Source organism: Heteronotia binoei, chromosome 13 (assembly GCF_032191835.1).
Source record: "Heteronotia binoei isolate CCM8104 ecotype False Entrance Well chromosome 13, APGP_CSIRO_Hbin_v1, whole genome shotgun sequence".
Taxonomy (NCBI): Eukaryota; Metazoa; Chordata; class Lepidosauria; order Squamata; family Gekkonidae; genus Heteronotia; species Heteronotia binoei.
Genome location: NC_083235.1, coordinates 75,197,667 through 75,219,562, shown reverse-complemented (window position 1 = coordinate 75,219,562; position 21,896 = coordinate 75,197,667). Strand labels below are relative to the sequence as shown.

At 40.2% G+C, this 21,896-nt stretch overlaps 1 protein-coding gene and 1 non-coding gene across 2 annotated transcripts in view; one reads left to right on the top strand and one right to left on the bottom strand.

Annotated features, from left to right (window-relative positions):
* Positions 1–21,896, top strand: part of LOC132581920 (myosin-4) — a 45,542-nt gene continuing 23,646 nt past the window's right edge. Inside the window, exons 1-21 of the mRNA XM_060253389.1 lie at positions 1–75; positions 1,007–1,246; positions 1,342–1,485; positions 4,447–4,603; positions 6,296–6,323; positions 7,414–7,534; positions 7,633–7,725; positions 7,836–7,899; positions 8,018–8,116; positions 8,229–8,332; positions 8,414–8,552; positions 9,279–9,397; positions 9,523–9,672; positions 13,761–13,931; positions 15,575–15,881; positions 16,941–17,011; positions 18,047–18,134; positions 18,227–18,344; positions 18,926–19,049; positions 19,135–19,271; positions 21,182–21,437. Coding sequence (XP_060109372.1) covers positions 1,043–1,246; positions 1,342–1,485; positions 4,447–4,603; positions 6,296–6,323; positions 7,414–7,534; positions 7,633–7,725; positions 7,836–7,899; positions 8,018–8,116; positions 8,229–8,332; positions 8,414–8,552; positions 9,279–9,397; positions 9,523–9,672; positions 13,761–13,931; positions 15,575–15,881; positions 16,941–17,011; positions 18,047–18,134; positions 18,227–18,344; positions 18,926–19,049; positions 19,135–19,271; positions 21,182–21,437 — 2,694 coding nt within the window. The 5' untranslated portion in view covers positions 1–75; positions 1,007–1,042. The remainder of the gene's footprint in view (positions 76–1,006; positions 1,247–1,341; positions 1,486–4,446; positions 4,604–6,295; positions 6,324–7,413; positions 7,535–7,632; positions 7,726–7,835; positions 7,900–8,017; positions 8,117–8,228; positions 8,333–8,413; positions 8,553–9,278; positions 9,398–9,522; positions 9,673–13,760; positions 13,932–15,574; positions 15,882–16,940; positions 17,012–18,046; positions 18,135–18,226; positions 18,345–18,925; positions 19,050–19,134; positions 19,272–21,181; positions 21,438–21,896) is intronic.
* On the bottom strand, positions 8,710–8,818 carry LOC132582024 (U6 spliceosomal RNA). Its single transcript, XR_009556159.1, has one exon. It is a non-coding gene; the product is annotated as a U6 spliceosomal RNA (small nuclear RNA).

Below are 21,896 nucleotides of genomic sequence, written 5' to 3'. Positions count from 1 at the left end.
TCACCATTTAAAAAAAATATTTTGCAGTGTTGGCCAGTCTCAAGACGGCATACGAACCCCCTTTTGCAAATTGAGGTAAGATGCAAATATATTAATTCCCACAGAATAGCCAAACATAGTTTTAAATAAATACCATCACTGGTAAAATATTTTTTAAAGTAATTTGGAAATCAGAAGGTTAACACCTATGGAATTAATAATTGAATTGAAATTTTGACTTATTTTGGCAAATATGAAACAACAAATTTTAAACTTTCAAATGACGTCACCCCAGAGTCAGAAACAACTGGACTACCTTTACCTTTTCCCTTTAAATATTGCAACAGCATTAGAAAACCTCCAAAAGGATAATAGATGCGTGAGACTGGAAGATGATTTTTCTTTTTAGTCTTCCATAGCATTATTCATCCTTTTTTTAATCTCTGGTCTATTGCATTCTTTTATTAAACACAAGGTCAATTGGCATTAAGTTCCCCCTTGGATTCTCAGTACACTATAGAATCCTGCTTATATTATTTATATTTGACCAATGCATTGTTGACTATGGAATGTATGCCAATGTCAACAAAAGATGCTGAGCTCTACAGACGTGAAATACAGAAAAGAGTAAACATCTCCTCAAAGAGAAATTATAAATAATATCATACCGATAAAAAGAACAGAATGTCAAAATTCTTTGGGAAATGACAAAATGAAAACATTATTCCCTGTGAAAGAATCGAATATGCATTCCACCTATGTTCATTTGTTCAGATGTGCATGTTAATCTCTTGCATGTATGGCCTTTATTTCAATGAAGGATAATGTATTTGCGTATGCATATATAATTTATTTGTGTATGCAGATCAGAAATACTTGGAACTAGGAGTTCTATATTCATACAGGTTCTCTGAACTCATAAATTATAGGATAGACTTGATGGAAAGTTGCGGAAGAAAGTTGAATCAGTATCATAGGAGGCCTTCAGTCACTCCAAGGACCTGATGGACCTTTTTTGTGTTATTAGTGATTGTTGCTGAGGCACCTCCTCTAAACTGAAGCCATGTCTTCTGACGCTGAGATGGCAGTCTTCGGGCCAGCTGCCCCTTTCCTCCGCAAACCAGAAAAGGAGAGAATCGAGGCACAGAACAAGCCCTTTGATGCAAAGAACTCTGTTTTTGTGGTGGACCCCAAGATCTCCTATGTAAAGGCAACTGTCACAAGCAGGGAAGGTGGGAAAGTCACAGCCAAGACTGAAAAGGGGGAAGTGAGTATAAGATGGACAATGAATTGTCAAAATTATTTCCTCTCTTCCTTCTATAAAGATATACACTGTTTATATAAACTGGTGTTTTTTGTCAGTCTGTGACTGTTAAGGACGACCAAGTTTTCCCTATGAACCCTCCCAAATACGACAAGATTGAGGACATGGCCATGATGACCCATCTCCATGAACCTGCTGTCCTCTATAACCTCAAAGAGCGTTATGCAGCCTGGATGATCTATGTGAGTGCAAAACATTTTGCCTTTCTCTAAAGCAATGTTATGCTTTTAGATAAGGTCTAAGTATCAGGAACATGACATTTTTCTCTTTGGAATTGTGTAGGCTGCTCATTGTCTGAGAGTTACAATTTGGGGCTTTTTCTATACCCTGCTAACCATTCCTTAGCATAAGGGATGGATTTCTGTACAAGCAAATCTGAAAGATTATATATAGAGTTGCATAGATAATTCGTGATGAATCCTGGGATTCTCTGATTTACTTAGATTCTTCATAATGCTTCTGTAAATTAATAATAATTCTGTGCATTATAGTTTGGATGTGGTGACTAATTGCTGTAAAGTCGCAGTGTAGTCTGATACGTAGCTATGCATTGAGTTGGAGCCAAGATGAAGAAACAACTATATCCTCAAGGCTCCTATCCTTATGGTTAAATTTGAAAGAATGTTTTCCTTCTGTTACAGAGGCCGTGCTTTTTAGACATTCATTTTCAGCATATAATTAAAATACTGTAAAATAAGTAGCTCAGTCTTGCTGTTCTATAGCTACTAAGATATGCAGCTGACTTGTGATCCCAGACAAATTGTGGTTCATGGCTATGTGTTTGCTCTGGGAAAGAGACACTGCAGCCTTTATGAAGTAGTCAAATTGTAAAAGCCAACAGAGATTAGGCTGGGTAAACTATACAGGCTTCCTGGATCTACTGACCCCAAAAGCCATTGGCTGGGAATCTATGACATTCCCACCAAATTCATCCAAGCAGTTGGACTGCAACATGATGATGGCAGCCCCCACACCCAATAAGGATTAAATATTCACTTCTGACAAACCTGAAACATCTTGGAGACTGCAGAAATGGAGCTGGTCCAGGTATTGGGATGGATGCAGCACTATGTCTTTTTCTTTTAGAGATCTTTTGTATATGTAGAATCTCCGCATCCTGCTATCTGAATGCCATGGCCAGAGGCTGGATCAAACTCATCTATGAAGTAGTTATACAATACTGACAGATGAACTGAATAGGACTGAGAACTCTTCAACCCCATTATATCACTATACCATGCTTCATTCTTTCCCCTCGACTCAACGACTCTCTCCAAATTCTCCCACTCCGCCCTCCACTTACTATGCTCAGTGAACAATGCTTTATACCAGGGGTGGCCAACGGTAGCTCTCCAGATGTTTTTTGCCTACAACTCCCATCAGCCCCAGCCAGCATGGCCAATGGCTGGGGCTGATGGGAGTTGTAACCAAAAAACATCTGGAGAGCTACCATTGGCCACCCCTGCTTTATACTTCCTTGTCATTGTTAGTCCTAGCACAATCTCTACTGCCTCTACAATACATGGAAGAACAAAGGTGGGGTTAAAAAGTTCTTCCACTCCAGAAACCAAGGGTCAGGTCTGTTTTACTAGACTTACCCCAATGTTTGTATAATTGCCTGTGATCTCAGCATTTTTCATTTTGCCAGTGGGAATAACTGCAAAAATGTAACAGTTGCCTAATACAAGATTATTATAATAGAAACAAATCAATATTAGACAATTGATAGCATATCAAAGAAATAACTCATTACCGCTATGTATGTGCACATCACTGAAGAAACATCTTATTAAAGTGTCCAAAAATATTCAATTTATTCAATGTGTTCCAAGTACTTGCTGTAGATATAATATTGCAACACAAGTAGGGAATCTGCAAGGATTTGTGGGACTCGCTTCATTGTTCTTTGTATCTCCTTCCCCGCTCTGTGTCCTCTTTCTGTCCTCCTGGAAGTTCCTATATCCTGTCGCTTTTCTCTTTGTCCTTCTCTTCTTCCCACTCACCAATGAGTCTTTCTTTTATCTGCCCACCAGTCTTCAGCTTTATTTATTATTTACTTACTTTATTTATTTCTCATCTTTCTCCTCAAAGCCAAAGCATCTTACATCATTATCCGGTCTTCCATTTTAGCCTCACAACAACATTAGTCTAAGAGACAGTGGCTGGCCCATGGCCACCAAAGACGTTTCCATGGCAGAGTAGCGATATGAACCTGCTTCTCCCAGACCCTACTCTGGCACTCTAGCTACTATACCACAGTAGCTTTCAGCGTACCCTCCTTCCCTCCCATTAGCATCCTCACTCTTGGAAATGTTTAGCCAACTTGCAAAAACTGTGTGGTAGCAAGTTGCTCAGGTGAATTGTATGGTGGCTACTGCTGGGCCCATCCAAGTTGTGCAAATTGTGAGGAGACTGTGGCTGGGCCTAGCTAACTTGTGTAGCATAATATTGTTCAGTAGTCTAATCGCAATGATTTTCCCCTCTGGAACGGGGGGAAAGGAGTATGTGTGGACCACCGGGCCAAAGCAGCCCACGAAAGTACACGGTCTCCTGCCTTTTCCTGTCAGAAATTGAATTTGATGGCTGCCAATATTGTTGTGTTAGCAACCCACAATATGGTCACTGAAATCTCAGAGGGCATTCATTCTTAAAGCTACACGCTGCTTCGGGGGGGGGGGGGCTGGGGGGGGGAGTTAATCCCCCAATTTTAAGGGGTTTTTTTAGATATTCTGCAAGCCTAAAATTGTAGAAAGGTGTTTGTCTGTTCATTGTTCTTATCTCCAAATGTTAGTATCCACAGCTGGGTCCATGTTGAGAATTAGTTATATTGATGTAATTAATCCATTAATTACTGAAGCTTCTACAAATATTTTTGGTCAAGATCAAGATCCCATTAATTTATATAAAAATGAGAATCCAATTAGTACTCAATTAAAGTAACATGTTATTAATGAATTATAATTGCCAGACTTTAAAAGCCATAATCCAGGCTCTGGTTTCTAGAAGATGTAAACCCAGCTCTGCACAAAATTAAAAACTTTTCGCCATATATTTTCTCATACATATGTGAGTAAAAATGTAACTAAAATGAACTACTAAATGAACTACTAAATTAAGCTATTTATTCTATTTCACTTTCACAGACCTACTCAGGCCTCTTCTGTGTCACCGTCAATCCCTACAAGTGGCTGCCAGTGTACAATGCTGAGGTGGTGTCTGCCTACAGGGGCAAAAAGCGTCAAGAGGCTCCTCCGCACATCTTCTCCATCTCCGATAATGCCTATCAGTTCATGCTAACCGGTGAGTAGACCGATATTTTTGATTTTGTTATCTCCAAGGGATCTGAGTCTCTTTAGTGTAGTAGCTTCCATAACATATCTGTTAATTGATTTCAACTGAGAAAGAACACTTATAGAATGGGAGCTTTAACATGGTGTGTGGGTATGTGTGGGTGCGGGTGTGAAAGAGAGAGAGAGAAACAGCACTTCCAGCATGATACAGATATGACATCATCATGTAGGACAATGCTCTAGCATTTATCCAAAATTCTATGGTTTAACGAAAGCTTTGCATAACTGCTGGTTTCTCTTTTGGGGTCATGCCAGAAATATCATAATATTGGTGTGGCATCAATACCTCCTCCATTTCCCTCTCACTGCCCAGCTGAGCAGCAATGGGCAGAGCGTGGGAGGTCTCCTACCAAAGTGAGAGACATGGCCTTCCTACTTACTTATGGGGAATAATGTGGGGAATACTAAGACACATACTGGAAGACTGCAACCACCACACAAAAAGAACAGGACCTTAGCAAGGGACCTCCAATACAGAACAGAGCAGAAAGTAGCTCTGGGGGATTCCCTTAGGTATATATACTCATATATAATTGCATATTGGATTAGTGCTGCTTGATAAATGCCTTTTTTTAAAAAAAAAATTCCATTGTTATTAATTTCCTGAGACAACCATTTTGAGGATAAAAGAGAGAATTGTAAAGCACTTTTCATAGTGCTATGTAAACAACATGTAGCAGTCTTGAAGCTACCCCCCCCCCCCTCCGGTCTTCTTTTCTAGTTCCACTTGTCTACTGCCTTGGTATTATATTTTCCCATCTGTCTGGGCAAACTTCTATTTCCCTCTGATCTAAAATGCCTGGTTACCAGATAAACAAAGATCTAAGTGGATGTGGAACTGGGCAAACCTTGTTTTCATAGGTTTCAACCAACACTCTAAGTGTAGAGTACTGTATTTTAAATAATGAGGTTTTGCCACTAATATATTTTGGATGGCTGTAGAGTTCTTGCCAAGGAAACACAAGGCCAACCCTGTGGGTTGCTAGGGCAAGTGAACACAAGAATCAAGCTGTTGTTATTAAAATAATCATAAAGTTTATTCAAAAGATATTAATAAAGAATTAATATTGCCTGCACATTACTCTGAAACCATATAGAACAAAACAACAAAACTAGCTTTAACTACCTAACACTAGTAAGAACTATGTTAGGTTGCACAAACCTTAGTTTTGAAGGAAAGGCCTTGAGTCAGTGTTACCTATGTCTCTAGCAATTGCAAGTCATGGTCTTAGCTCATAGTCCATGAAAATCGCAGCTAGCCTCCCTTCTTTTTGGCCCAGGACATCAGGCAATAATGACATCCAATGTCCCCAAGAGAACTCTCTAGAAAATTACTCACTAATTTCAACCTCCTCCCTCCCATCCCAGATCACAAGTTCTCCAGAGAACCCACAAGTACCAGGCTTCCATCGTTGGCCTTGAAGATGGTATGCAGGCCAAGAAACCAATTAACAACACCTGCAAGACAGTTTAAGCTTGTTACCATCCATATTAACCCCTTCAGGGAAACAGAAAGGGTCGGGAAGTTGCTTTGTCTCACAGATCTTAGCATTTGCATGTTATTTTTCATTCTTTCACCTGCACTGTGTTGATACAAAAACATCTTGTTTCATTCAAAATAATTGTTTCCTCATCTTTCTAGATCGGGAGAACCAGTCAATTCTGATCACGTAAGCATCCTTTCTTATGTTTGTATATCCTACCTTCTTGAAATTTGTCCTAAGGCATTATCACTGTGTTAGGAAAAGTATCATGATATCATTGTTAGCCTAGGATACAGCTGTAATATATACTTAAACTTGGTTAAGACTCATTGGCCCTGTTCACACAGCATGTTGAGTCCGTGTTAAACTGACCCGGTTCTGTTCCGAATATCTTTGTTCTGGATACTATTGATCAGATTACCATACTGCAATTAGGATCACTCCGCGGTGAAACTGTCTTCTGCCGTCCACATGACGGCACTATGCAGTTCTTTTTTTCTTCCACTATTATGTGCACACACGCATTATGTGCATGAGCACATTATGTGCACACATGCATTATGTGCATCTGCACATATGCACATGCACATAGGTTAAAACATGATGTGGATATGCGGTTTTGCACATGTCGCTAAGTAGTAAAAAAAAAATGGCGACCATAAACCGGATGTCTGAGGCTCCTTTTGCCTTCAGACATCCAGAAGTTGGTTAATATCGCAGCAGAACTCTCCAGATGGAGAAAACTATGAGGTGAAACCAGAGAACTCAAAAAACACCGCAAAGGAGCAGGTAACAAAATAATCCGGTTCCGAGAAGGATTGGTGGTGGTGGGGGCTACCACGAGTTAATACCGGGAGGCAGATGTTGCTGTCTGATCAGCCACTTTAAATCCGGAAGGAAACAGCAGCGACATCTGATTATACTGTGGGTCTGAACAGGGCCATTCTGTAGTTCTAGAGATTCTTGGATGGGAAAAAGGGTCCAGTGATCTCTAAGAGGGAATTCCCAAGAGAACAAAGTTTTGAGTCCAGTGGCACCTTTAAGACCAACAAAGTTTAATACTGTGTGTATGCATGCAGCATCCTTGCAGCCAATCCCAACTTTTTGCCATAGCAGGTTAAGCTGGTATAAAACCAGTGGTCACTGTAGTGTAAATAGGGGATAAAGTTACTGACATAACAGACTGCAGAGTATATAAGGAAATCTCAATTTTATGATTCTCAAGCACTGAAACGTATTATCTTTCTCACTTGGTTTTCTCCTTTCTGATCAACAGCGGAGAATCTGGCGCTGGAAAGACTGTGAACACGAAACGTGTCATCCAGTACTTTGCAACAATTGCAGTCACGGGTGATAAGAAAAAGGAAGAGGCAGCACCCCAACCTGGCAAAATGCAGGCATGTGGCTTTTTTAACCAGTAACCAATGACACATGATGTTATGCAGCTGCTCTGCAGCTGAAAACAGACAAATTGACAATAATACTTACATTCCAGGGGACCCTTGAAGATCAAATCATCAGCGCCAATCCCCTGCTGGAGGCTTTTGGAAATGCCAAGACTGTGAGGAATGACAACTCCTCACGTTTTGTAAGTCTTTTGCACCGTCTGAGCACTGGCCTGCCTTTTGGAAAGTCTAGTGGGCTCCTACAGTATGTCTTTAGCAGAGCATATAATGACATGCCTTCTCGGTTCTATAGGGTAAATTCATCAGAATTCATTTTGGAACCACAGGAAAACTGGCTTCTGCTGACATTGAGACATGTAAGCCCCCCTCCCGACGGCCCACTTTTTTCCTTTCTTTTTTTGCTGATATGCAGTTATCCCATTTCTGTCCCATTGGCTTCTTATTTGGTTTCTTCTGTTTCTCTTTTCTTTTCAGATCTTTTGGAAAAGTCCAGAGTTACTTTCCAGCTAAAAGCTGAAAGAAGTTACCACATCTTTTATCAGATCATGTCCAACAAGAAGCCAGAACTCATTGGTAAATATCATATTTGCCCCCCTCCCCCCCTTTTTTTTTTTTTACTTAGCAGCAGCAACTGGGTGTTTAAAATGAAGCAATATTGAATGAACTTGCTCTTTTCTTCATTTAGAGATGCTTCTGATTACCACCAATCCTTATGACTTTGCGTTTGTAAGTCAAGGAGAAATTACTGTTGCCAGCATAGATGATCAAGAAGAGCTGATGGCCACAGATGTAAGTAATGTGCAAAACTGACTTTCTGGAGTGTCTCCCTAAAGCATATTCGCTTACAGAGCTTGTTAATTCAATTGACAGAGTGCCATCGACATTCTGGGTTTCACTGCTGAGGAAAAGACAGCCATTTACAAGCTTACAGGAGCCGTGATGCACTACGGGAACATGAAGTTCAAGCAGAAGCAGCGGGAAGAGCAGGCTGAGCCAGACGGCACTGAAGGTACTAGTTAAATCCACTTCACATCTCCCACTTATATTATAACATGGTACCCATCATACCGAGATACCTAATATAATATGCAGGATGTATTAAGACTTTTATATTCAGAGTCGCAGTGCTTTATACAGCCCCATATGGTAATGTAGCTTACTATAACTTTGTTCTGGAATGCTTCACAGATTTGCATGTCATCCTTGCACAGGGGCCATGCTAATCTTCTCTGTGTGCTGCCCTTCAATTTAACCGTACAACATTAACTAAAAGTTCAGCTATAAGAATTAATATGGACAGAAATGGGGAGGGGGGATTTAGAAGGCATAGGTTTAAGTCTAAAATTTATTAAATCTCGTTCACGCTTAAAAATGAATGTGTAGATGGGAGATCAAGTTTCTTTCTGCATTTTACATCCATATATCCAAGGGTAATCCATACCTTCCATTATCTCTGGTATAATGAGTGTTCAAAGTTACAATGACAGGTTTTCTGCAAATAGGAAGCTTAACTGATTGTAGGTGGTGGGATTTGTAAGTGTTACCATTTTACACAAATCTATGCATGAACAGTTTGTTAATTGAAATATACCCAAATACAAGGAACAGGAAAGCTATATTGCTGCTAGATAACACCTATGAAGAGTAACATCTGCAAGTGAAAATGCAAAATAGTCTAGAAACATTGTTTTTCTATTATGTGTTGATAATCTCTTCCTGTCATCTCTGTGTTAAGTTGCTGACAAGGCTGCATACCTCATGAACCTCAACTCAGCCGATCTGCTTAAAGCTCTGTGCTATCCTCGAGTCAAAGTCGGCAATGAATATGTCACCAAAGGCCAAACCGTCCAGCAGGTGATGATTTATGGAATAAAATCTGCTGTTTGAAGTTGCCACATTATTAACTATTATTTGTCAGAGGTATTACCCATCCACTTTGTATTCTAACTTTCTGTTTCCTGTTCATTCAACTTCTTTAGGTGTACAATTCTGTTGGTGCTTTGGCTAAGTCTGTCTTTGAGAAGATGTTCTTGTGGATGGTTATTCGTATCAACCAGCAATTGGATACCAAGCAACCAAGGCAATACTTCATTGGTGTGCTGGATATTGCTGGCTTTGAGATCTTTGATGTAAGGAAACAAAACATGGTACTAGGGACTTGAATATTTTTAGTTCACTTGTTCTCTGGGATCTTTCTCTTGAAATGCATCCTTATCAACTCAGAGTACTGAGTATAAGCCTCAAAGCTTCTGTTGGTAAAACACGAGTAGAAAAAGAACTGACTGATTAGAAAAGTTTACAAGTATAAGCAGCTTAGAATTGATATGCCATAATTGCAAAAATTAGATGGCACATTGGAAGGCTTTGATAAGGTGCTATCATGCTCAAAATGGAAAGGAAATGGGCATTAAAGAAGTGCTTGAGTGATGCTGCCATTACATTTAAAACAGATAGGGATGAATATACACTTTCAATCAAGGCTTATTTTGGAGCACCAGTATTAGTCCATTCAGATTCTCCATGTACAATCTAGACATTTAAATCCATTTTATTGAGTGGGCACATCTACCATGCCGTCTGCCATGTTTATTTTTAATTAACAGTATAAACAGAAAAACAAGAAAATTTACAACCACTGCAAATATCCAATTCTGTCCCTCCCCCCCACACCTGCTCACATTACTGCCAAATATTTTAATAACATCAATATAAAAATATTCTTATATGTGTTTGGTTTTTCCCAATTTAGAGGTTTTTATTCCAAAAATGTGATGATTGGCCATCATTCTTCCAAAAATGAAGCAGGGCTGAAATAAAATGATATTAAATAAGGTAAATTGAAAACCATCAATTAGGCACAAGGGCAAGGAAACAAAAGGTCAAAGAGATTTTGAAAGTGCTTGCTAGACGCTAGTGAATAATCCTTCTAGATTGTGAAAAGTAAGAAAAGAGGAAGTTAATCCTTCACTTTGCTGTAGCTGTTGAAAAGAGGAACTAGAAACTGGCTGGAATAAGCATTGAGCAAATATACCTTGGAAAATGTCTTAGGAGCAGGTCAAAGGTGCAAATGTGTTTTTTATGACGGATATTGCTGCAAGAGTGTTAGCAACATCAATGTCATGTATGGAAAGACCCTCCCAACACTTATTACACATATTAGAATACATTTTAGAGAGTTTTTGTGGAGTTACATACCATCTATAAAACATCTTATACAGGTTTTCCTTAAAGGCTGCTGATATAGTTAGTTTAATGTTAAATTTCCATAACCTCTCCCATTCTTCTAGCATGATATTATGACCCACATTCTTAGCCCATTGGACCATACAATCTCCAGAATATTTGTATTTCAGTACAGGTCCACCAGGTGTGAAAATATGTACCAACTTCAGAACATCCCTTCCAACATAACTCTTGACTAGTCTTGTATGTATTTTTAATTTTACTTAGGATTAAATTTAAAAAAAACTGAGAAAATCAAAATAATTTTATTTCATATTAATGCATAATAATATATTGGAAGCTTTTAGGCAAATTGTCTGCCAATCTTCCTCTGCTATTTTCAATTTTAGCAGTTTTCCACATTTTTTCATATATGATGTCTTTATTTTAACAGAATGTTATACAATTTCGAAGTAATACCATTACTGGTCTTTTCAGCATTTTACAATATCTTCTCAAATTCTGTTAATGATCTGGTATCTTGTAGTTGTTCCAAATCATTATTTCTCATAATTTCTTGTATTTGTAAATATTCCAACCATGGCAATTTCACATCTCCTGTCAATTGTTGGATCTTATCCAGGCTGAGTAATTTTTTTATGCCGATACAAATCCAATAATCTTTTAAGGTCAGCTTTTATCAATGCATCAATACTTGGTAACAATTTGCCTTAAAATAACTGATGTTGTGGAAACCAAATTGATGGTGAGATTCCTGGAGATATATATTTCCTCTATTTATTCCATATTTTCAGTTGTTAAATTATTATATAATGATAGGCTTCTTTGTTATTTTGCTTGCCATAGGATAGTTTCCAAAGAGACTTGAAGTTGCTCTGTTCTGGTCAGCAAAGGGCTGGACCTGGTCTTTCCCTGTTTTAATATTTGGGACAACTGTGATGCAGCATAATTATACAGCAACTTTGGCATCGCTATTCTCCCATCTGCTGTCTTTCTATATACTAGCTTGGACCTCTTATTATTTCAAATAAAATTTAAACATTTTCTCTTCTAGTTTTGCAAAACATTGATCTATAATCATTATTGGGAGAGTTTGAAACAAATATAAAAAGCAGGGTATCACCATCATTTTAACTGCGGCCATTTTCCCAAGCCATGATAGGTTTAACTTAAACCAGTCTTTCAATTATTTATTAATATGTTTCACCAATGAGCCATAATTATAACCAAACAGTTGTGATAACTGAGTTGTAATCCTCACTCCTAAATATTTTAGTGTCCAATGACTTGCTTGAAGAAAAAATGGCATTTCACATTTTCTATTAAACCTTGTGATAGAGCATGTTAAGAATTTCAGCATTTATCTTAAAACCAGAAGAAGCACCAAAGAAAATAAATTCATGTATAATCTTAGGTAAAGCAGATTCTGGATTGCTTACAAATAAAATGATGTCCTGCATATAATTCTGTTTTGTGTTGCATTTGTCCAATTCAAACTCATTTAATATTATGTTACCTAATTATATTAGCTATAGCTTCAAGGGATAATGCAAACAACATGGGTGACAAAGGGCAACCCTATCTTGTGCTTCTTGTCAAATTAAATTGTGTCAATATGGACCTATTAACACACAAAAGCTTTTGCATCAGAATATAATGAATGTGTAATTCTACAGAAGTTTGGTGCAAAATCCATTGCTTTCAAAAGACTCTTTAGGAAATGGCCATTCCAATCCATCAAAGGTGTTATCTGCATCAATATATAAAATCGACTAAGAGATTTAAAATTTCTGGGCATGTTGCATATTTAACAATCTCCTTATGTTATCACCTACATGATATCCTTTAATAAATCCTGTTTGTTCCTCTTGGATATATTTAGCAATAAATGAAATTAATCTAATTGCCTTAATAAAGATTTTTGCATCCTGATTTAGTAAAGAAATACGTTGGTAAATGTGAGGAGATTAGGACCAATTTCACACTAGTGTTGCTCTGTTCCAGGCTTCTGTTTTTCCCCAGCACAAGCGATTGATTTCTCACCAGTTGCTCACGAGCACATTTTGACCTAGGGCTCCCTCCAGTTCCCCTCGCAGCTTTGGGATGCTGCCTTTTAAGGATTAAGAAACCATGAGGGGAACTGGAGGGAGCCACACATCAAAATGCACCCACGGAGCAACTGGTGGGAAATTGATCACGTGTGCTAGGGGAAAACAGAAGCCTAGGGTAGAGCAACGCTAGTGAGAAATTGGCCCTAATCATCTGGGGGTGGAGCAATGTTAGTGAGAATTCAGTATATATCTTTTCCTGGTTAAGGAATAGTAATTCTTTTTGTAATGTTCCAAGAGTCAGGTATTTGTCCTCTGTTTAGTATATCATTAAACTTACCCAACATGGGAGACAATTTTTTTCTCCAAAATGTTTATAAAACTCAACTGGGAATCCATCCATCCATCCCTGGAGCCTTCCCATTTTTATTTTTTTAAATAACTTTTGGCAGTTCTAGTTTTGTAACTTGTTGTTCCACTATTTGCTTCTGTTCTTCCATCTATTGCAATACTGCATATATTGCTGTATGTTCTGTTCTGAAGGTTTTTCTGAGTGATATAAATCTTTATCAAAAGAGCGAAAAGCTTCTGTGATTTCTTTGGGATGGGTTACCAAAATCCCCTTTTGATTCCTAATTGTTGTCACTTGCTGTTTAATTTATATTAAAGTTGCTGCTTACAACCTACTACCCATTTTGAGGCAAAAATTGCTGTGCCGGAGGGAAGCTGTCGATTTAGGCAGCCATCTTCCGTAATGACGTCACTTCCTCTTAATTAAGGATTACTTTTACACACAAATCCCAATAAGAAAAGCAAGCAGTCCTGACCTCAATGACGTCACTTCCCTACGATCAAGGATTGTTTCACACACACATCCCAATAAGCACAACACATTTTTTTGTTTACCTTGAAATGATTAATGGAATTTAAGAGCAAGCAGTACTGACCTGTGTTTCTTATAACTGTTTCTCATTTTATTGTCTTAGTACAACAGCCTGGAGCAGCTGTGCATCAACTTCACCAATGAGAAACTGCAACAGTTTTTCAACCACCACATGTTTGTGCTGGAGCAAGAGGAGTACAAGAAGGAGGGGATTGAATGGGAATTCATTGACTTTGGAATGGACTTGGCCGCCTGCATTGAGCTCATTGAGAAGGTCTTTTAAAAAGAACCTACTAATCTTGTACACAATTTCATTCAGTAGATCTTAATGTGGGAAAACTATGCTCATACTTTCAGCAATACTGACATAACAATACTCTAACCTGCAATTATAACTACGTATGTTTGGAAGTATCTTCTACTGAAATGAATGAAATTTAATTCTAAGCAAATGTGCTTAAATCATTGCCACATGTCTTTTTTAAAATAAAAAAAACTCTTAATATGATTCTGAACACATTATCAGCATTCATACATGGCATAAGAAATGACAGAGAAACTCAATCATACCCTAAATGTGCTATAATATTTCTGAAGGACTTGTTTAGTATCATAATTTAGCAAATTACATGTCATTCCAACTTCCCAACGATCATCCTTTAAAAAAATAATAATAATGGAATGATGGTGTAAAACAAAAGCAAAAACAGTGATGTGGGCTAATAGTGCAAAATAAAAAAAAAATAAGGGATTACCTGTATTCTTTTATATTTCTGCCTTCCACAAAAGGAAAGCAATTTTCCTGCTCACAGAGTTCGGCGCCGACCAGGCCGCGCCGCAAAGCGGCTGCGCGCCACGGGGCCGCTTTTTGCCTCCCTGGAAGGAGGGGAGGCTGCGCTACAGCTTCCCGCCCATCTGGGAGTGGCAGTCGGGCGGAGCGTCGGGGCTGTTTGTAGCCTCGACCCCGCCCTCCCAACTCAGTCTTGTTGCCGCTCTCGGCCCACCCACCCACCCTGTGTAGTACAGGTTCAACCGGTCGTCTTGTTAGGGGCCAGGTAGGAATTTTTTCATCTCACCTGATTGGCCTGTGGTGGGGTGTTTTTCGCCTACCGTGTACTACCGACAGTGGTGTGGCTATTAGGTAAAGGGGTGGGGTTTATTTATTTATTTATTTTTGGTCACTTGGCAGAAGTGCAAGGGGTTTATACCTTGCAGGTGAGCACCCAGGCAGCTGCACCTGTTCGTGCAGTCGATACGCAGGAGCGGCAGATGGGCTTTACGGCTCAATGCTGTATAATGCAGATCGTATTCGTGCCTCCTCCTAAATTCGCCCCCTTCTGGGTATCGGGGCAGAAGTTTAGGGGAGAGTTTTGGCCTGGCCGGCCTGGCATTAGCCAGAACCTTATGGCTTGTGCTGGGGGCAGGGTGACTCGCCCTTCGTGGGACTTGGCGGGGTCTGGGGAAGACCCCAGGGCTTGTCCCAGCGCAGGTTGCCCTTGCCATGTTAGTTGTGTTAATCAAATAAAGTGGCCCGTTTCCCAATATTCTGTGTCAGCCTCTTTATTCCGACTAGGGGGGCAAATGTAGATTTTTTCACATGTATGGAACAGTACATTCGCAGTGCAATCCTAATCAGAGTCCTAAATCCATTGACCTTCCATATTTTTTGAAAGGGCTTTGCAGTATTAATGTAAACTTGTAGAAAATGTTTCCTAATTACAAAAAAAACCCCTTGTTTGTTCAGCCAGTAGCTTGTCTACATAAACTGGCTATATCAACAAGGAATCATTCTCTGTGCTTTATACTGTGCAATTAAAGCTTTCCTTTTATATTAATATGACATTTAAAAGCCAGTTGCTCAGATGTACCTATGCAAGATATGGGTGCAAACTCTGTCCTTTTCTGTGTTTCTTGTAGCCGATGGGCATTTTCTCCATCCTAGAGGAAGAGTGCATGTTCCCCAAGGCAACTGACACGTCTTTCAAAAACAAGCTCTATGACCAGCATCTTGGCAAATCTAACAATTTCCAGAAGCCCAAACCAGGCAAAGGCAAAGCTGAGGCCCACTTCTCCCTGGTGCACTATGCTGGCACCGTGGATTATAACATCTCTGGCTGGCTGGATAAGAACAAGGACCCCCTGAATGAAACCGTTGTGGGGCTGTTCCAGAAGTCATCCATGAAGACTCTGGCATTATTGTATGCTGATCGTCCTGCTGAAGCTGGTAATTCCTGTGCCTTTATTTTATAAATAAAACCTTAATCAGTTACTTCCATTTTATGAGGTGTTATGGCACTTCAACCAATAACTAAATTCACAGTTAACTTACGTAGCAATACTTTCTGCTTCTCTGTTCTCTGAGCGAATCAAGCTCAGTTCACAAGTTATCGTGAAGACATGTAGAAATTGTACACCTGATTTTTTCTTTTAAAAAATACGCATCAGTAATTCTTCTGTCACATTAAATGCATGTACAATAGAATGAGCACTTGAACCCCTTCTTTATCCAGGTGCTGTTACCCAGTTTCACTTGTAAAGGAAGTGTGCGCTGGCTCTTATATAGAAGCGGGATATAAGTGTGTTCATTGTAACATGGGAACAAGACTGCAGTCCCAGCTGATCAGTATTGCTGAGCTAGCTAATAAGGGTTGGCAGTGTGATCCTCTGGTTTTTAGTTACAATTTCTGTCTCACTTTTGTCCCATCTTCATTGAATAAACAGTTCAACAAGAACAAAGGCAGATAAATCAAGTTAGAAGGTTTAGTGATGTGGCAATTGTTACATTTCTTGCTTTTATACTCTCAGTTAATCCTTTTGGACAATGGTGCTATAAGACTGGCAAGGAAAATTAATCAGGATTAGTGTCTCATTGCCCTGGATTAATCAACCAGCTCAGAAAAGGATTTTTCTGTGTACTGAGTAGAGAGATTTTAAGTATAAAATTGGCTTCATTGACTGGAAAAGATTTGAGAAGGACCATGACCCTGGAAATAGGACAGGATGGGGGCTCAGGTTCATAAGTTTTTATGTCTAAGCATCATATATCATATGCAGTTTAAATCATTTTTAGGCAAAATGAAACTGACCTTTACGACAATTTTTCCACTCCCTTTCTCTGAGGATCACTCGATCCATATGTAGTGTAATCTTTGTCCCAAATATGTCACCTCCCAACAGCAAGTACTTGACAATGCAGAGAAGAATTTGCTTGAGGTGATCTCTGTGGCAGAGTAACAACTGAAATTTGAGTTTTTAAATTGTGATATTTTCTTTTATTGTTCAGAGGGTGGTGGTAGTAAGAAGGGTAGCAAGAAGAAAGGCTCTTCCTTCCAGACCGTCTCTGCTCTCTTCAGGGTACAGTAAAATCTTTGCTTAAAATGTCTTATTTTTAAAAGTCTGGTTGTGTAGCCACAGATGGTATCTAACCTGACCAATTTGTAAAGAATGTAAGGATCCAAAAAGGTTCCTCCTATCTCCAGAATACTCAGTATGGCAGTTTTAGCCCTTCAGCAATGCAATGAGTTTTGTAGCCCAGCTTAAGTTTCTCATGGGCATGCCCCACAGAACACATGGTGTGATTACATTTGGGAAGTTAACAAAGCAAGCATGAAGGTGGCCAACTCTACCGCCAGTTTGGCGTAGTGGTTAAGTGTGTGGACTCTTATCTGGGAGAACTGGGTTTGATTCCCCACTCCTCCACTTGCACCTGCTAGCATGGCCTTGGGTCAGCCATAGCTCTGGCAGAGGTTGTCCTTGAAAGGGCAGCTGCGGTGAGAGCCCTCTCCAGTCCCTCCAGTCACAGGATGTCTGTTGTGGGGGAGGAAGGTAAAGGAGATTGTGAGCCGCTCTGAGTCTCTGTCCTTGAAAGGGCAGCTGCTGTGAGAGCCCTCTCAGCCCTACCCACTGCACAGGGTGTCTGTTGTGGGGGAGGACGGTAAAGAAGATTGTGAGCCGCTCTGAGACTCTTGAGTGGAGGGCGGAATATAAATCCAATATCTTCATCTACCTCACAGGGTGTCTGTTGTGGGGGAGGAAGGTAAAGGAGATTGTGAGCCGCTCTGAGACTCTTCGGAGTGGAGGGCGGGATATAAATCCAATATCTTCATCTACCTCACAGAGTGTCTGTTGTGGGGGAGGAAGGGAAAGGAGATTGTGAGCCGCTCTGAGACTCTTCGAAGTGGAGGGCGGGATATAAATCCAATATCTTCATCTTCTACCGCTCAGGGTAGAGACCTGGTGAACTTTAAAAAGCCAATAGAAAGTATTCATGGGAACAGATGCCACCAGAGTACCCGGGTCACTTTAGGAGTTTTACTGTGCATTGTTTTTTCCTGATATTATATTTAGACATGGAATTCATTAACCAGACCTTGCCTTATGATACCACAGGAAAACTTGAACAAGTTGATGACTAACCTGAGGTGCACTCACCCTCATTTTGTGCGCTGCCTCATTCCCAATGAAACCAAAACGCCTGGTAAGCTATAGACTTCACTCTGATTTTTAAAAGAAGCTATATATATATATTACCCCATAGTATATCCTGTATTTTCATACTTGTTTTCTAAGGTGCCATGGAACACGAGCTTGTCTTGCATCAGCTGAGGTGTAACGGAGTGCTGGAAGGCATCAGGATTTGCAGGAAGGGGTTCCCCAGCAGAATCATTTATGCTGACTTCAAACAGAGGTCAGGCTGCTCCTACAGTTAACCTTATATTTGGGTCGTTTCAAGTTGGTGTGAACCTCACCCCCTCTGGTTTCATAGAGGTTATACAGTTTGTGCAGACAAAATAACCTAACAGGGAAAGTGGCATTCATAACATTAGCAGCCATGGATATGTTTGCCCCGGCTCCTCTCTGTCCAGGCGGCACTAGCCAGGGATGCAAATGTTCAAGTCAAGGGGGAGGGACAGCAGTGGACAAGCTACACCCGTCCCAAGCAGGCGTTTACACAAAACCATAGTACACAACCATTTTTAAAGCCATATCACATAACTTAATTTAAAAAAAAAAAACCCTAGTACAGAGAGTCACGGGGAAAATAACAGTCTCATCACTACCAGTAAGATTTTACCAATTACTCTTCTTCAGGTTTGCTTTCAGACCATGTTTTCTTTTGATGTTTATTGCCATCAATCATTTCTTACCATTGCTGGTAACATGGTATTGGACAAGATAGACCCTTGGTCTAATCCTGGAGAGTGTTTTCTTAGGTATTTATATTTATGACGTTGAATGATGAACATCATATTTTACTTTCTAAAACAGATACAAAGTTTTAAATGCAAGTGCCATCCCAGAGGGACAGTTCATTGATAGCAAGAAGGCTTCAGAAAAGCTTCTTGGATCCATTGATATTGATCACACCCAGTATAAATTTGGCCACACCAAGGTAAAATTATTCTGGGGGGACAAGAACAAAATATCTGGCTTTGCTGGAACAGTGGCCAATACTCTCAAATATTTTACTTCTCCAGGTGTTCTTCAAAGCTGGACTTCTGGGCACTCTAGAGGAGATGAGAGATGATAAGTTGGCACAGCTGATCACAAATACACAAGCTATGTGCCGTGGTTTCTTAGCACGGGTAGAGTACAAGAAAATGGTGGAAAGGAGGTAGGATTTTGACATCTTTTGACAGGATTAATGACCTAATGAGCCTAGTCACTACACAGATTGTGACAATACTATAAACTGCTGTTAGGACCACAAAGTATGTGGCAGCGTTTACCACAGAATGTATATGTGATGTACACATGAACCCATTCCCAGCTCCTCAGAATAGGGAACTATATTTATGTCACATAGGAATGTATTTGCTGCACATGTACATTATGTTTTAGGGAGCTGAGAAGTGAAATGTAATATGTTCTCTGTGAGGTTGCAGCATAGAAGAGACCATCATAAATTACAGCATACTTCCCCACCCCTTTGAAAAACAAACTGTTGTGTCCTGAACTTGAGGCACACAGGGGTCATTTCATAGAAAAAGCTTTCCAGGATCTCAGTAGCATATTTCATTTGCATAAGTTATTTATGCTACTCCTCCTGACATCACCGGAAATGTGCTCAGGCTCCACTCCAAAATCTCCAGGTATTTCTCAACTCAGAGCTGGCAAAAAAATTGCCTGAGCTACAGAAAGCATCTCACTCTTCAAAGTCCACAATATGTCAGCACTGTGAAAGAGCAGTGTGCATCTAACAGAAAACATCAAGAAAAGACTTCCATCAAAATTACATCCCACAGCAAAAATCCAACTTTCACTTACTTTCCTGAAGTTTTTGAACCGTGTCTCTTCCCGAGATCCTATTCTAACATACAAGATCCAGAAGCACAGCCACTGGAAAAGCAAAAGCAGCTCACCTGTCCCCCATCTCCCCCCCCCTCAAAAGTAACTTGACAAGACCATGCATGCCCTCTGGCTGGCATACATCCTTTGTCTTTTCATGGGGATTCCTCCCCCACCCCTTTTCATGGGGATTCCTCCACAGGAGACAAAGAGCCAGTCTGTAGGTGGCCAAGCCCAAGACCTCCCTCCCTACAAGCTGCTTCAAGTCTCCCCTTCCTTCCTCCATCTGTTCTCTCTCTCTCTATTCCCACCTCTTTAACTCTTTCCTCCCATCTGTCTCTCTCCCTCCCCTGTCTCAAACAGCCTGGCTCCCATTGTATTCATGCGATAGCCACCATGTGTGTGGTCTTATAAGGTAAAAATAAATAAGATGAAGATGAAGAAGAAGAAGATATTGGATTTATATCCCGCCCTCCACTCCGAAGAGTCTCAGAGCGGCTCACAATCTCCTTTACCTTCCTCCCCCACAACAGTCACCCTGTGAGGTGGGTGGGGCTGGAGAGGGCTCTCACAGCAGCTGCCCTTTCAAGGACAACTCCTGCGAGAGCTATGGCTGACCCAAGGCCATGCTAGCAGGTGCAAGTGGAGGAGTGGGGAATCAAACCCGGTTCTCCCAGATAAGAGTCCGCACACTTAACCACTACACCAAACCGGCCCTCCATAAAACCATTTGTATCTAATCTCTCTCGGAACCTTGTTCCTGTGTGTTCCTGTGTGTTCCCCCTGGAGGCGCAACACGACAGACTGAGAGGATCCAAAGATCTGCATCCCGGTTAGCTGCATAATTCAAACTGGCCAATCGGGAGGCAGTATCAGAGGATCCTAGGATAAGCCAATGAGTATGTATATTCTAATGAAGGATCCATAAAGGATGCAATCGCAGAGTGATTTCTGCTTCATGGGGGCAAGGTCCCCCTGCCCCATCTGTATATATCGCTGCATGTTGTGAGTGCTGGGGGTAGTTGTGGTCACTTAATAAAGATCCTGAATCACTATGCTGGCTGAACTCACTACTTAACAAACCTTGTTTCACTAATATAGTATATAATATAATTATAATTATATAATTCGTTGGAATTAGGAGTACAGTAAACTGTAGATTAGAATAAACAAACTTTAGTCACATCAATTTTTTTGTGGAATCCTCCTTAAGATATTATGCCACCTTCCTTACAGGGAATCCATCTTTACTATTCAGTACAATATCCGCTCATTCATGAATGTCAAGACCTGGCCTTGGATGAAGCTGTACTTTAAGATCAAGCCTTTGCTGAAGAGTGCTGAATCTGAGAAGGAGATGGCCAACATGAAGGAAGAGTTTGAGAAAACGAAAGAAGACCTTGCCAAGTCAGAGGCCAAACGGAAGGAACTGGAAGAAAAAATGGTGTCTCTGATGCAAGAGAAAAATGACTTGCAGCTCCAAGTCCAAGCTGTAAGCATTACTGGTGACTTTACATTTTTTCTCTCATTGACTATATGTTTAACAGTGCCATCCCAAGAACACTTTCCCAGGAGTAAGTCCCTCTGAGTAGACTTAAGTAAAATTCTGAGGAGACCTGTTAAGGATCACACTTTAAGAATATTATTTATTTATTTATTTAGATTTTTTTAAGATTACCCTCCCCTGTGGAACAGGACTCAGGGTGGTGTACCTCATGAGAGTCATGACATAGTTATAATAAAAGCTTAAAATAATAGAATATACGTCAATAATACAAAATCAGATGAACTGCCAGAGTATGCTATTGCCTTGTGGTGGAGGAAGGGGGGGAGACAGGAGAAACAGGAGAGCCAGCCAGATGGAAGACTGTCACTGTCCTCAACCAAATGCCGGGTGGAACATGCCCTGAGAAACATGCCCAGGGCCTTACATGCCCTGAGGAACCTCATT